We start from the raw sequence: 13,106 nt of genomic DNA, 5'->3' as shown, positions 1-13,106 counted from the left end.
CAATTGAGATTATATTGAACTTTTGCAAAAGTGCAGGAAGGAATATTTAACTATGTAGCAGTAACAGGGCGCCGGCCGCGGTGGTCTCGCGGTTCTAGGCACTCAGTCCGGAACCGCACGACTGCTACGGTCGCAGGTTCGAATCCTGCCTCAAGCATGGATGTGTGTGTTGTCCTTAGGTTAGTTATGTTTAAGTAGTTCTAAGTTCTAGGGGACTGATGACCACAGCAGTTGAGTCCCATAGTGCTCAGAGCCATTTGAACCATTTAGTAACAGGGCATGTTAGAATACAGGGAGATGATGCAGCTGACTTATAGCGGAGATTCATTGGGGTGTGGTGTCTAACCTACTGGTGTTATATCACAGACAAATGGAAGGATTATACATCTGTGGAAAAATAGTAGCTGTAAGTGGTGATTAACAAATTGTGGCTTGACAAGTCTAAGAACAGAGCAATGAAGTCCACAGTTGGAAGAAAGTTATTCTTAAATAACTTAAATGTTAGGTCCTACACACAGTTCTGTGTTTTGGTGAGGACACCACAGCATTTGCAGCTTTTTATGTACTGCTAGAATTAGATGTCTCAAGTGATGCCTGATGGTAGATTAATTCTTTGATCATTATGAGAGCAGTTTTTTGTTTACTTGCATACCTTTCCTTTATTGTTGGGACAAGTGTAGTGATCAGTTCTGAGTGGATCAGTGCCATCCATTTGAAGTGAAGCACTGCAAGAGAATAATTAATGACATTTTGTTTGTGTGTGTGTGTGTGTGTGTGTGTGTTTGTGTGAGTGAGGGAGAGGGAGAGAGAGAGAGAGAGAGAGAGAGAGAGAGAGAGAGAGATATCTAAGTTCAAAAGTAATGAATTACTGTGTGCTGTTTAGTTTTTATGCAATCATCTTCCGGGCAGAACTACTATGTTGCAGTGAACAATTATCATTAAACAGAATTTTTCATATGGTAGTGGAAAGTCGTGACCATAAAGTTCTGTTGGTTTATTTTTTCCTTGAATAAATGATTGCCATTTTTACTTCATGTATAACAAATTGCTTCTTCCAGGATCCACAAAATCCATTAATACTCCGCAGTGTTTGGGACTGGGATGAGCAGTTCTCAGAAGCACGTGACCAAGAGCTGTTTCACAATCCGCTGTTCAGGCGGCCTTCTAAGTCGTCTGTTTCTCCACTGTCACCTCGCTGTGGAGTTTCATCGTTGCAACTCTGGGCGCAGTGCTATTATCGGTGGCTGCCACCACTGGAGATAAAGCGAGGTGGTCGTGTGCAAGTTGAAATAATTACTCGTGCTCTTGCTGCACAGGTCAGTGCATTGTATATCTGGCTGATATAGTGCAACTTTTAAATAAAATTACAATAATTTCACTTTTTTTCCTTTTTGAGATTATGATTTGTAAATATTGATTCTGGATTTGCTGTCTAATTGCTTATGTTGCAAATGTTCATGTGAACCTTTCTTTGAACATATTCATTTTCTTGTACTGTCCAAATTAGTTTACGTACATAAAATATTCCTTTTGACAGGTCCAACTTGTGAATGCAGCTTTTTGTTTCTTCTTTGCTGTCCAGATTTCCTTTTTAAGCATATCAAACTTTTTTAGCTATCCTCATGGAGACTAACTTTGATATTCTGCACCTACTGTTTTGTTTCTTTGGATCTATGACTGCACTGTTTTTTCCCACTCCAGCTCCTCAGTCTTTGTAACATTCCTTTATTTTCATTTGTAAAGGCCTTTATTTTTTATACACCTCAAATTTTTCAACTCAAAACATTTGTAGGGGAGCTCTATTTACATTAAGGTCCTATTACCTTGATGTAATAAGTTAGTTAATTACATCTTCCATACAGCATTTGAATGATTCCTGTATTCCCAAATCACTTAAGGTAAGTCAATTACACTGATCTGTAATCTCAAGTCTTATTGCCGTCTTCCCCTAATCTAGCAACCATTACTTAAAATTAAACATTTCATCCTCCATTCTTGTTAGATGATGCATATTAGGTATCATAAATTAATTCTATTTTTAATTTTGTTTGGCCCATCTGTAAATGTTTTTTTCCATTGAAAAAATTTGTGCCACACTACTTCCAGCAGGTTGTAGCTGGGAGATAAAACTCCAGAGTTTGTTCTAAAAGGCTGTCTGGTGTGGAAACATAGCGATAATTTAAAATTTGTGCCAGACTGAGACTAACCTGGATTTCCTGTTTGTCATTAGTAGTTTCATTAACCATTAGGCCCTTTGGTGCAAATCTCCATTACATTGCTGGTTCGGCATATCTGAATGGTTTGCATTGGTACCATTTAGAGTTGTAGTTTCATTGATTTTATCTCCATCAAACCATTCATTTAATTACATCTTCATCCAGTTATGTTTATCTTCTCTTATAGTTGTAGCATTCATTGCTTGAGAATGTTTCATTTCTGTTGTTGATTAATCTCACCAGTTATTTCCAACACTGATAGACAAAGTATGATGATTACTTTACAGCTTTTATATCAGTCAGTGTATGAAGGAGCCCTAGACTTTGGGCCCCACTGCTTCTTTAAGCAGTTAAGTTCTCACACCAGGTACCAGATCCTTCTGTGCTCCTGAACTCGGAGCCTGTGTTTGTAGGTGTTTTTCCCTCCCCACTAATGATAGGCTGTGATCCTGTGGCATGAACTGTCCCTTTGCCACCTTCACACCTAACAAGGACTCCCATAATGTGATTAAACAGCGTAACTGCAATTGATATTATTGTCACCAGCCAGAACTAAAACTACAAATGTCCTCCAGTTCTTTGATCTGTGTTGCTCTCTGAGAAACATATTTCATTAATGACCATTCCATTCCCTAACCTGTTGAGGTTATCATGCTTTCTTTTTTAACTGTACTGGCCCTGAGAGAGCATCTAGTGAGATCTGTACATTAGTTTTTACAGATGTCATCAGTGAGTGGACCCACAGTATCAGTGAAATTGACATCAGTGATCAGCATTTGTAACATTTATTTTCTTCCAGGCAGGCACTGACTTACGTTGAGATGACTACCTTAATCCATCATGTTTCTCCACCCTTTCTCCTGCCTGGGGATTACAATGCACATCACCCCATGTGAAGAAGTGCTACTTCTTCTGGTAGAGGCCTTGCAGTTGATTAGCTTCTTTCTTATCTTGATATGTCTCCTCTCTATGACTGTACCTCTAACCACTTTAGTGCTGTCCTTGGCATCTTTTCAGATGTTGACATTACAATATCTTCTCTCGATCTCATGGCTTCTCTACATTGGGCACTACGTCACCATCCTTGTGAAATTTAGTACGTTCAGGTGATCCTGTCACCTTTTTTGTCACCACCCAATGGACCCATTACTGTATTGAGGTCCCCGAAGAGCCAGTTGGTATTTGTATGCCTTTGCCATTACATTTGTCCCTTCTCCATCAGATTGTATCAGAAAGGTTGTCGAGATGTCTCTGACTCGACCACCCACATTAATAGAACTACTGTGCCCCTTTTTATGGGATATCTCCATCAGCAGCTGGTTGTGTGTTGGACCAGAGACGTGGCACAGTACTACTCAGGACTGTCGTGTGGCCCTGTGATATCTTGAGTTACTTCCTTCACATACCACACTCATTGCTTTGGGGCTCTATGCAAAGCCTTGCTACCAAGTTAAGCACAGTAAGGAGTGCTGGGAGAGCTATGTTTCCTCTGTGGGAACATTTGCCTCTGGCATCCAAGGTGTGGATGAAACTCAGTAGTCTACTGGTTCGTCAAAGATAAACAACTGTTCAGAGTCTCCTCCTTCATGGTGGTAATTCTACGGATGTGTTGACTATTGATGAACAGCTCATGACCCAGTTCTCAACAATGTCAGCATCTCTTCTTATCTAGCTACATTCCAATGCATAAAAGACATGTTGAAGATGACACTCTGTAGTTTACCTCCGTAATACTGAATTATGTAATGTTCTTTTTGCTGATCAGGAACTGCTACAGGCTCTTGACTCATCTCTTGATATGGCTCCAGGCCCTCATTCGATTCATAATCAGATGATCCACCATCTGGATGTGACAACCAGACGCCCATCTACTCAAGGTCTTCAACTTTATTTCACTTGAAGATGTTTTCCCTTCTCTTTGAGTGCGATAAATTCATCATCCTGACCGTAAACCAGGCAAAAACCTATGACCATCGACAGCCTCACCAACATGCTCTGCAAACTGTTTGGATAGATGGTAGAGGGATGATAATGATGGGTTCTGAAATCACATTGTCTTTTGTCTGTCTATCAGTGTCGTTTCTGGGAGGGGGGGGGGGGGGGGTGCCACAACTGGCCATCTGGTTATGCTAGACATAGCAGTCTGACAAGCTTTTTCTAAATGCCAAAATCTCATTTGCAGCCTTTTTCAAATTCTGTAAGGCATACGACACTTGTTGGCACCAGCACTTTTTACTTATCCTCCAAGATTGGGTTTTCAGGGTGTGCTATCAACTTTTATCTGCCAGTTTTTATCCTTCCGATTGTTTCAGGTTGGAAGTGGTACATCGCTCGACTCCCTATGGGTCCGAAAGAACAGTGTCTCTAAGGGCTCAGTGCAGAATGTTACACTCTTTCTTATCACCATCAATGGCCAAGTGACATCTGTCAAACTTGTGGTTACCACTGAACTGCTTATCAATGGCTTTTGATTTTTGTACAACTGTCAGTCAGTAGCCTTATCTGAATGCCAGTTCCAAGGAGCCATCTGGAGGGCCTCTGCTTGGACCCTTTCCCATGGCCTTCAGTTTTCCCCCACTAATCATGAGTTAGGTATTTCTGTCTTTGTACCACAGTTCATCTGAAACTGCAACTCTGTTTTGGTTCACAGTGGTGCACAATTCCAAATTTTGTGACTCCTCCTTGAAATAATATGGCTTGACTCCACCATATTTGTTACTTTAAAACTAGCTGAATGTGGAAATTTAAAGCTTACTGCTTCCTTGCCCACAGCTCTTGGGTTGCCGAAAGTGCTGTTCTACTTCATTCTTACTGGACATTGGTCTCGTCTTGATTGGACTATGATTGAATGTATGGTTCAGTGCTACCGTCATCTCTGAAATTATTGGACCCGGTACATCGTTGTGGTGGAAGACTGGCCACTGGTGCCTTCCTGACCAGTCCCATAGGCAGTCTGCTTGCCGAAGTGGGGATCTTACCTCTTCACTTCCAATTGTATGAACTCTTGCTATTCATACAACTTACTAAATTGCTTTTCATACAAGGGATGTCAACCATCTGATGCCTACTGTTGAATGTGTTTCTCCGTTACAATGCCCCTCTGCTGGATCCTCTGCCTTCTCCATAGCTCCCTTAGAGTGTGGTCTCTGTGTATTCCTGTGACTTGTCCTTGGTTAGTATCCAGACAATGAGTTACATCTGGTCTGTTTCAGGAACCTCAATTTCAGTCGCTCCTTCCTCACCTTTCTGTTTCTCTGAGTTCTTTGGAAGTATGAGGAGGTGCTACTGTCATTTACCCTGATGGCTCTAAACCCTTGGACAGGATGGGAAAATGTTTTGTTTATGCAGCAAAACTTCTAACATTAACAGTGCCCTATGTTTTATTGAACAGATCTCCATCAATCTTGTTTTAAATTCTAGTAACTCACTGAACAGTCTCCAGGCTACTGATCTTCTCTCTGGTCTTAGTCATGCTGTACTCCAATTTGTGATTGACATTTCAGTGAGTTGAGTGGAAAGGCCAGCTGCCAGCCAATCATAGTTCTTTCTTCAGAGCCACATGGTCACTGTGTTACCTGCTTTGTAGATGCATGCAGAGCCTTGTCTAGTATATCTGGTTGCACGCCGGCAACACTTCCCATCTCCACTATGATTGTCAATCGCGAAGCTGTTTTAATTGGAGAATACCTGCTCAGTTAAAATAATTGATGATGGTCGAAGTAGAGAGGATATAAAATGTAGACTGGCAATGGCAAGGAAAGCGTTTCTGAAGAAGAGAAATTTGTTAACATCGTCAGGAAGTCGTTTCTGAAAGTATATGTATGGAGTGTAGCCATGTATGCAAGTGAAACCTGGACGATAACTAGTTTGGACAGGAAGAGAATAGAAGCTTTCGAATTGTGGTGCTACAGAAGAATGCTGAAGATTAGATGGGTAGATCACATAACTAATGAGGAGGTATTGAATAGGATAGGGGAGAAGAGGAGTTTGTGGTGCAACTTGACTAGAAGAAGGGATCGGTTGGTAGGACATGTTCTGAGGCATCAAGGGATCACCAATTTAGTATTGGAGGGCAGCGTGCCGGGTAAAAATCGTAGAGGGAGACCAAGAGATGAATACACTAAGCAGATCCAGAAGGATGTAGGCTGCAGTACATACTGGGAGATGAAGAAGCTTGCACAGGATAGAGTAGCATGGAGAGCTGCATCAAACCAGTCTCAGGACTGAAGACCTCAACAGCAACAACCTGCTCAGTTGTCTTTCTCTGTATACCTGTTCATGTGGGTATCTTGGGAAATAAGCTGTTCAACTTGTCTAACAGTTGCTTTGACAATTTCAGACCGAGAGTTGCAGGGGCAAATAAGGCCTGTACACAATTGGAGATGGAACATCATCTGGTGGCCTACTGCTCCCTCTAATAAACTCCATGCTGTCAAATAAATTATGAGTGCATGGCTCCTTTTGTTCCTTATGTATGGAATCCACCGTCTTATGTCATTCCCGCATTGCTCCTTCCAGATTAACCCATAATTCTCTCTTAAGTACTGAGCATAAGTACTGAGCAACACCACTTTGTGATTGTGGAGACTTGCAGAGAGTAGCTCTCATCCTGGTGGAATGCCCCCTCCTACTGTATCTCCATGCCTTGCATTGCCTTCCATGTTCTTTGCTTTTAATGTTGACAACGTTCAGACAGGTGGTTTGGTTCTTCATTTACTCCAAGAAATTGGATTTTATTCTCATATCCAACATTTTAAACTGCTTTTGGGGAGGGTTTGGAGTTGTTGGTGTTGGAATATCTCCTCCTCCCCTCCACCCCCCCCCCCCTCCCTCAAAGTTACCTCTTCCCCTTGTATTGCATTCCCATGAAGGCAAGACTTTGTTTCAGAAACCTGAAGTTTCCATTGTTTGATTAAGACTTTGATTCCTTATACCTGATACTAGGTGACAGTGGAAGGAGAGTTGAATAGGCTTTTTATGCTTCCTCCATGAGAGTGGGTTGTATTCCCATTTTTAGCAGTTTGACTATCACGGATTGGGGGTGGGACAGTTGTGGGGGAGATGCCTACCACTGCATGCTGAGCCCTGCGGGACACAAAACAGTGAACACACCTACTCATCAGATTGCTTTTCTTACTTTATTTTACTTTTGTTGGTACTACTGATTTTCATTATTTTATAACCTTTTCACTTTTACTGTCATGGATCTCGTCTCTACTTGACTAGGAGTTATTTATCCTGGTACTGTGTTACTCTGTATCAGTACAGAAGATAAAATGAAACTGACGGGAGGTGGGCTCATCTTCTCTCTAGCATGCAGACTGGCCCAGTCTGTTTATATTTATACCTCATTCATTTATTCCTCATCTGTGGCATCAATGACTTGATTTTACGGTTGTGTGTATTATTAGAATTTGATCAAATTTATGGCTGATGTCACCACTAACTTCAGATAGACCTCTGTCCTGTAGCCACCCCCCCCCCCCCCCTTCCACACACACACACACACACACACACACACACACACACACACAAAACCAGCCAACTGCAGCCCAATATCCATAAACTAAAATAACCAAATATGTATGTATCAGTCATGAAAGCCTTCGCTGTATGCTCTAACAGGATTTTGTAATCCTGGTGTGTCGTCTACAGTAGTGTTGATGTACTGCAATACACAATTCCTCATTATCTGAGAATTTTTTTTTTTTTAAATGTAATATATTGAGTTATGTAAGTGTTGGGTCTAATAAATTTAATGCATTCCTCATTAACTTACAGCAGCTTAAAAAAATATTTTTTACAGATTCAAGCATTAAATCAGGGGTCAGAATCAGTGTTGTGCTGCACACAACCAGGTGTAGTAGGCTCATTCTTCCCCTTTGGCCAGAGTGGTTTTGGTGTGAATACAGGCGCAGCAGCTGTTGCACTACTTGGTAGCCAGTTGACTCTCAACACAAGCTTCCTTGGTGGAGATGGCTTGGATTCACAGTCTCTTCTCAATGCACCTGACTGAAGTGGACTGTATTTGGAAGTAAAGTAAGTAATTACTGCAGTTTCGCCTGCATTAGTCAATCAAATCACCTTTTATAAAAAAGCAAGCGGAGCAATATGAAACATTAACAACTTGAAATATTACTATCGTAAATACTTATAATGTAATTGGATAGATAAAATATCTACTCACCATGCGACAGCATAATATGCACATTTTCAGAAGTTACAATTATGCAACCTTTTGGAGCCAGTGGCTTCCCCTTCCAGCAATAGGATTGAAGGGGAAGGGAGAGGGTTGAAAGAAAAGGGCTGGAGAGGTCTAGGAAAAAGGGTAGATTCCAGAAAAGTCACCCAGAACCGCGGGTGAGGGTAGACTTAACCAGATGGAATGAGAAGGAAAGACTGATTGTTGGGGTCTCTACCTGACGAGATTTGAAAACCTGAGAGCTTAATGGTGGAAGACAGGGTAATATGCAAGACAGAGATTACTGCTAAAACACTGTGTACAAGTTAGTAAGAGTGAAAAGCTAAAGCTATGTTGTTTGTACAAGACAAAGGTGGGAGGGGGACGGTGAAAAATAGACAGGTAGGAAAATGAAAGATCTAGAAAATGAAAACGGTGTAAGGAAAGGATAGTTACTTCAAAGAAATGCTGAAACAGAAGAAATTAGTATAAATTAAGGCCAGATGGGAGGTGATAACCAAGGATATGTAGGGCTAGCTCCCATCTGTGGAATTCTGAGAAACTGATGTCTGGGGGATCCCGAGTGTGGTGAAACATCCACCAAGGTCACGACTGTCTTGTAGAGCATGCTCTTAGACAGGATATTGTGTGTTGCCAGTGTACACCCTCTGTCTGTGACCATTCATCCTAACTGATAATTTTGTGGTGGTCATGGCAGTCTAAAAGGCCCTAATGTACTTTAATTTCTTTCATCTCAGCATTTCTTCACAGTAGTTTCCTACGTCTTTCATTTTCTTACCTGTCTGTTTTTTGCTGCCCCCTGCCACCTCTGTTAAGTACAATGCACTTAGCTTTGCACTCTTCTTAATTCGTGCATGATGTTTCAGCAGTATTCTCTGTCTTGCATACTGCCCTACCTTCCAACTTTAAGATCTCAGCTTTTCAAATCTCACCTCATTCTGTCCCCAACAATCAGTCTTTCCTTCTCATCCCATCTGGTGAAATCTCCCCTGACCTGCAGTTTTGGGTAAATTTTCCAAAGTCTACCTCTTTTTCTAGACCTCTCCAGCCCCCCCCCCCCCCCCCCCCCTGTCCATTTTTCTACTTCACTGGGGATTTCACTTTGAGCCAAATGTGCTTCAGCAATGGGTGGAACATTTTAACACTACTTTCGGTAACCGCATTTAAGAGCTCCAGTGCTCTGTTGTAAAATAGGCCTGGAACCTTTGCATTTTTTTAGGATCCTCAAAGTACTCCTAATTTCGTCCATTGTACATTACAGATTTATGTCTTGATCTGCTTTGACTTCCTCTAATACATCTCTCACCTATTCCTCCTAGTTGTCTTCACAATTTTAACAGCCCCTTAAAATGCCCTTCCTGTCTCTGTGATGATGCCTATTGTGATCTCATTTTGTCCCTATTTTCACTCTTTTGTTTGTCTCTCTTTGCACTTCTATCTTGTGCACTCATGTCTTACAAAGATTAAACTTTTGTTTTAGTTCTTTGCTGCAGTTAATTTCATCCCACATGTCATCAGAGAACCATTCTTTCCTTTGGTGTGTGTTAAATGCTAAGTTCTTCTCTCCAACATCTAGATAGCTGCCAATAAGTTAAGTTTTTGTCAACCTGTTTCAGTTCCTGAAGAGGATCTGAAATCTTTTTTGTAGTTCAAGGGCAAATCTTTCTTTGATGTATTGATCTTTTAACCTTACCATATCCATTGCTTTGCTCCTGTGATTGGCCTTGATCTGTTTTCCACTATCTTCAATCTGAACTCGATGAAAACAAGGTGGTGGTCACTTCCAGTGTCTGCTTCTCTCTTATTTCTGACTTTTACAGATAGTGTCAAAACTTATGGCTTATTGTATTAGGGTGAGGATTTCCTACAATTGGCCAATGTATATGTTGAAGATTGTTTTTTTTCTGCTCTTTATGAATTTAGATTTTGCATAACTTTTTGCTAAGACCAAGTTGCTAACATTGAACCGCCTCTGTTTTAACCTACCATCATGCCTTTCTTTTCTTTTGTTGCAATGTTGCTTCATAATCTCCCTAATAACATCTTCCCTGTCTGCTGCTGAGATATGTTTGCACAATGGATATTCTATTAACTCTTTGACAAAATATGCAGATTGTTTATCATAAATTATTTCATAGGGGGACAATCCTGTGGTGGTATGTTGGAGACTGTTTAAGACATCCGAAAAGTTTTCAGTATGTTCTAACCAATTGGTATGACCCTTATTACAACACATCCTGCATCGGCGACATATCTCCCTTAAGTATTGTTCTCAATATAATGGAAGGAAACATTCCACGTGGGAAAAATTACATATAAAAACAAAGATGAGGTGACTTACCGAACAAAAGCGCTGGCAGGTCGATAGATACACAAACAAACACAAACATACACACAAAATTCAAGCTTTCGCAACAAACTGTTGCCTCATCAGGAAAGAGGGAAGGAGAGGGGAAGACGAAAGGAAGTGGGTTTTAAGGGAGAGGGTAAGGAGTCATTCCAATCCCGGGAGCGGAAAGACTTACCTTAGGGGGAAAAAAGGACAGGTATACACTAGCACACACGCACATATCCATCCACACATACAGACACAAGCAGACATATTGTTCTGTTGGATTACAGGATGGAGAGTAGATTGAGATGAGAATATGTTTAATGTTATGTTCATTTGTAAACTCCTTCCAGGTTTTGGATGTGACCTGGCATGTATTATCTGCAAGTAAAGCCTTTAGTGTACCGACTATAAGAAAGCAGTCTCGGGTCATTTTTTCGAATTATTTTCTTGCTGGTTGTTTTCTTTACGGAGTACATATTAATGAACTTCGAGACTAGGTCTACCATTACAAAAATGTAACAGTATCCCTCCCTCCCCTTTTGCTCTGGGTAATTACACATGTAAGTCAGTGCCCATGAGGTCCATTTTCTTGTTAGGCATTACACTTTGTAAATGACCCTTGTTGGTGTGATTATCATCGTTGATATGTTGGCACCTGCCACAGGATGCGAGGCACTTTGTTACTCTGCAGGCAATATTAAGAACATAGACACAGTCCTGTATTTTTTGAGTACACTTAAGGCTCCCACAATGACCAAAACTGGTATGAGTGTAAAATATTAAGGTGCCTATGTTCTCTTCAGACCAGCAAACCTTCCACCTGTCACTATCAAGGCTGTGCCTGTAAAAAGGTACCCCCCTTGAAAATGTAGTAGTATTGTTGTATCTTTTCTGGGCCCTTTTTTCCCCTAGATAACTTTTTACCAGTTTCCAGTTGTCGTCATGGTTCTGATTACGTCTGAGGTGACTGCAAATTATTTTAAGATCTATTTCCTTTCTTTGCCCCCTTTATATACACCATGGTGAGGTCTTTCCTTTTATTTTCATGTTCAGTGTCATCTATATTTCCCACTGGTAGCCTGGATAGGGCTTCAGACACAGTGTTGACACTCCCCTTAATTTATTCCACAGAAAAGTTAAACTGCTGGAGAAAAATAGTCCATTGGGTCAGTCTAGGGTGGTAGAGTTCACATTCTTCAATATAGCTTTAAAACTTTATGATCTGTGTGTACCTTTACTTGGTGACCTAATAAGTAATTCCTAAATTTATGATTCCCCATACTATAGTTGAAAGTTCTCTTCTGAAATGGAGTAGTCTCTCTCTCTCTCTCTCTCTCTCTCTCTTTAAGTATCCTACTTGCAAAGGCAACTGAATGGTGGACTTTAACCTCGTCTATTTCTTTTTCTTGGGATACATGGACCACCACCCAAAATCACTGCTATCAGTTGTAAGGCAAAAAGTGGTGGATAAGTCAAGTCTGTGTAATAATTCGCTGTTCACTAACTGTGCTTTGATGTCATTAGATGAAGATTGACATTCATCGTTCCTTTCCCAGACACTACTCTTTTTAAGCAGTGTATTGAGACATGTTGCATTTAGTGCTTGTGTTTTCACATGTTTGTGAAGGAACCCTACGAAACCAAAAATGACTTAAGTTGTTTCTTAGTCTTAGGAGGAAAGAAATCAGCAGTTGCTTGCACTTTATCTTTGTCAGGGAGCATCCCATCTTCATTGATCCTATGTCCCAGAAACTTAAGCTGTTTGAGAGCAAATTTCAGTTAGATAGCTTCAATTTCATTCCTCCCTTTCTCATTTCATGTTCTTTCCAAGTCTTGGTTAAGAATAAAATATCATCTGCATATATAGTCAGTTTATCTAATAGTTCTCTTCCAACCCCCCTGATAAGTTCTGCCACCAACACATTTAAGCCAAAAGGTGCTCACATCCTAAAAATTTGGTCAGATATCGTGAGTCGAAAACTAGTCTAATGCACCTGTCAGCCTTTGCTACAACAACCAGCAGATTATTGTATTGGTTGCAACTATATTCTATTATTTTCCATTTTTGGGAATACTACAGGGCTTTATAAAGAAAGGGTCATAGGGTTTTAGTCTCAAGGTGCATTTATAATCTTTTACGCATCCAGATCTTTCCCTGAAAATATCACGAAATTCCCATAAAAATGCCTCAAGCTCTGTCTTCTCTTCCAAATTTAATTCTTTAACCTCCTCTGCTTTACTTTTAACTAGTTCACTATAAGATTCTGTATCAAAAGGATCATCATAGCAGAGGGATCTGTTCTGTAATTAGTTTATTGTTTCTCCCTGTTGCACTTTGCAGCTTAACCCTAAT

The 13,106-nt window shown here is 40.7% G+C and overlaps 1 protein-coding gene across 1 annotated transcript in view; it reads left to right on the top strand.

Moving 5' to 3' along the window:
• LOC124622213 (myotubularin-related protein 10-B) overlaps positions 1–13,106 on the top strand; it is a 115,215-nt gene that overhangs the window by 83,371 nt on the left and 18,738 nt on the right. Inside the window, exons 12-13 of the mRNA XM_047147860.1 lie at positions 1,059–1,316; positions 8,023–8,255. Coding sequence (XP_047003816.1) covers positions 1,059–1,316; positions 8,023–8,232 — 468 coding nt within the window. The 3' untranslated portion in view covers positions 8,233–8,255. The remainder of the gene's footprint in view (positions 1–1,058; positions 1,317–8,022; positions 8,256–13,106) is intronic.

The sequence above is a fragment of the Schistocerca americana genome, chromosome 7 (genome assembly GCF_021461395.2).
Source record: "Schistocerca americana isolate TAMUIC-IGC-003095 chromosome 7, iqSchAmer2.1, whole genome shotgun sequence".
NCBI lineage: Eukaryota > Metazoa > Arthropoda > Insecta > Orthoptera > Acrididae > Schistocerca > Schistocerca americana.
The sequence above is the reverse complement of the archived record's forward strand: the minus strand, read 5'-3'. Positions and strand labels throughout refer to the sequence as shown.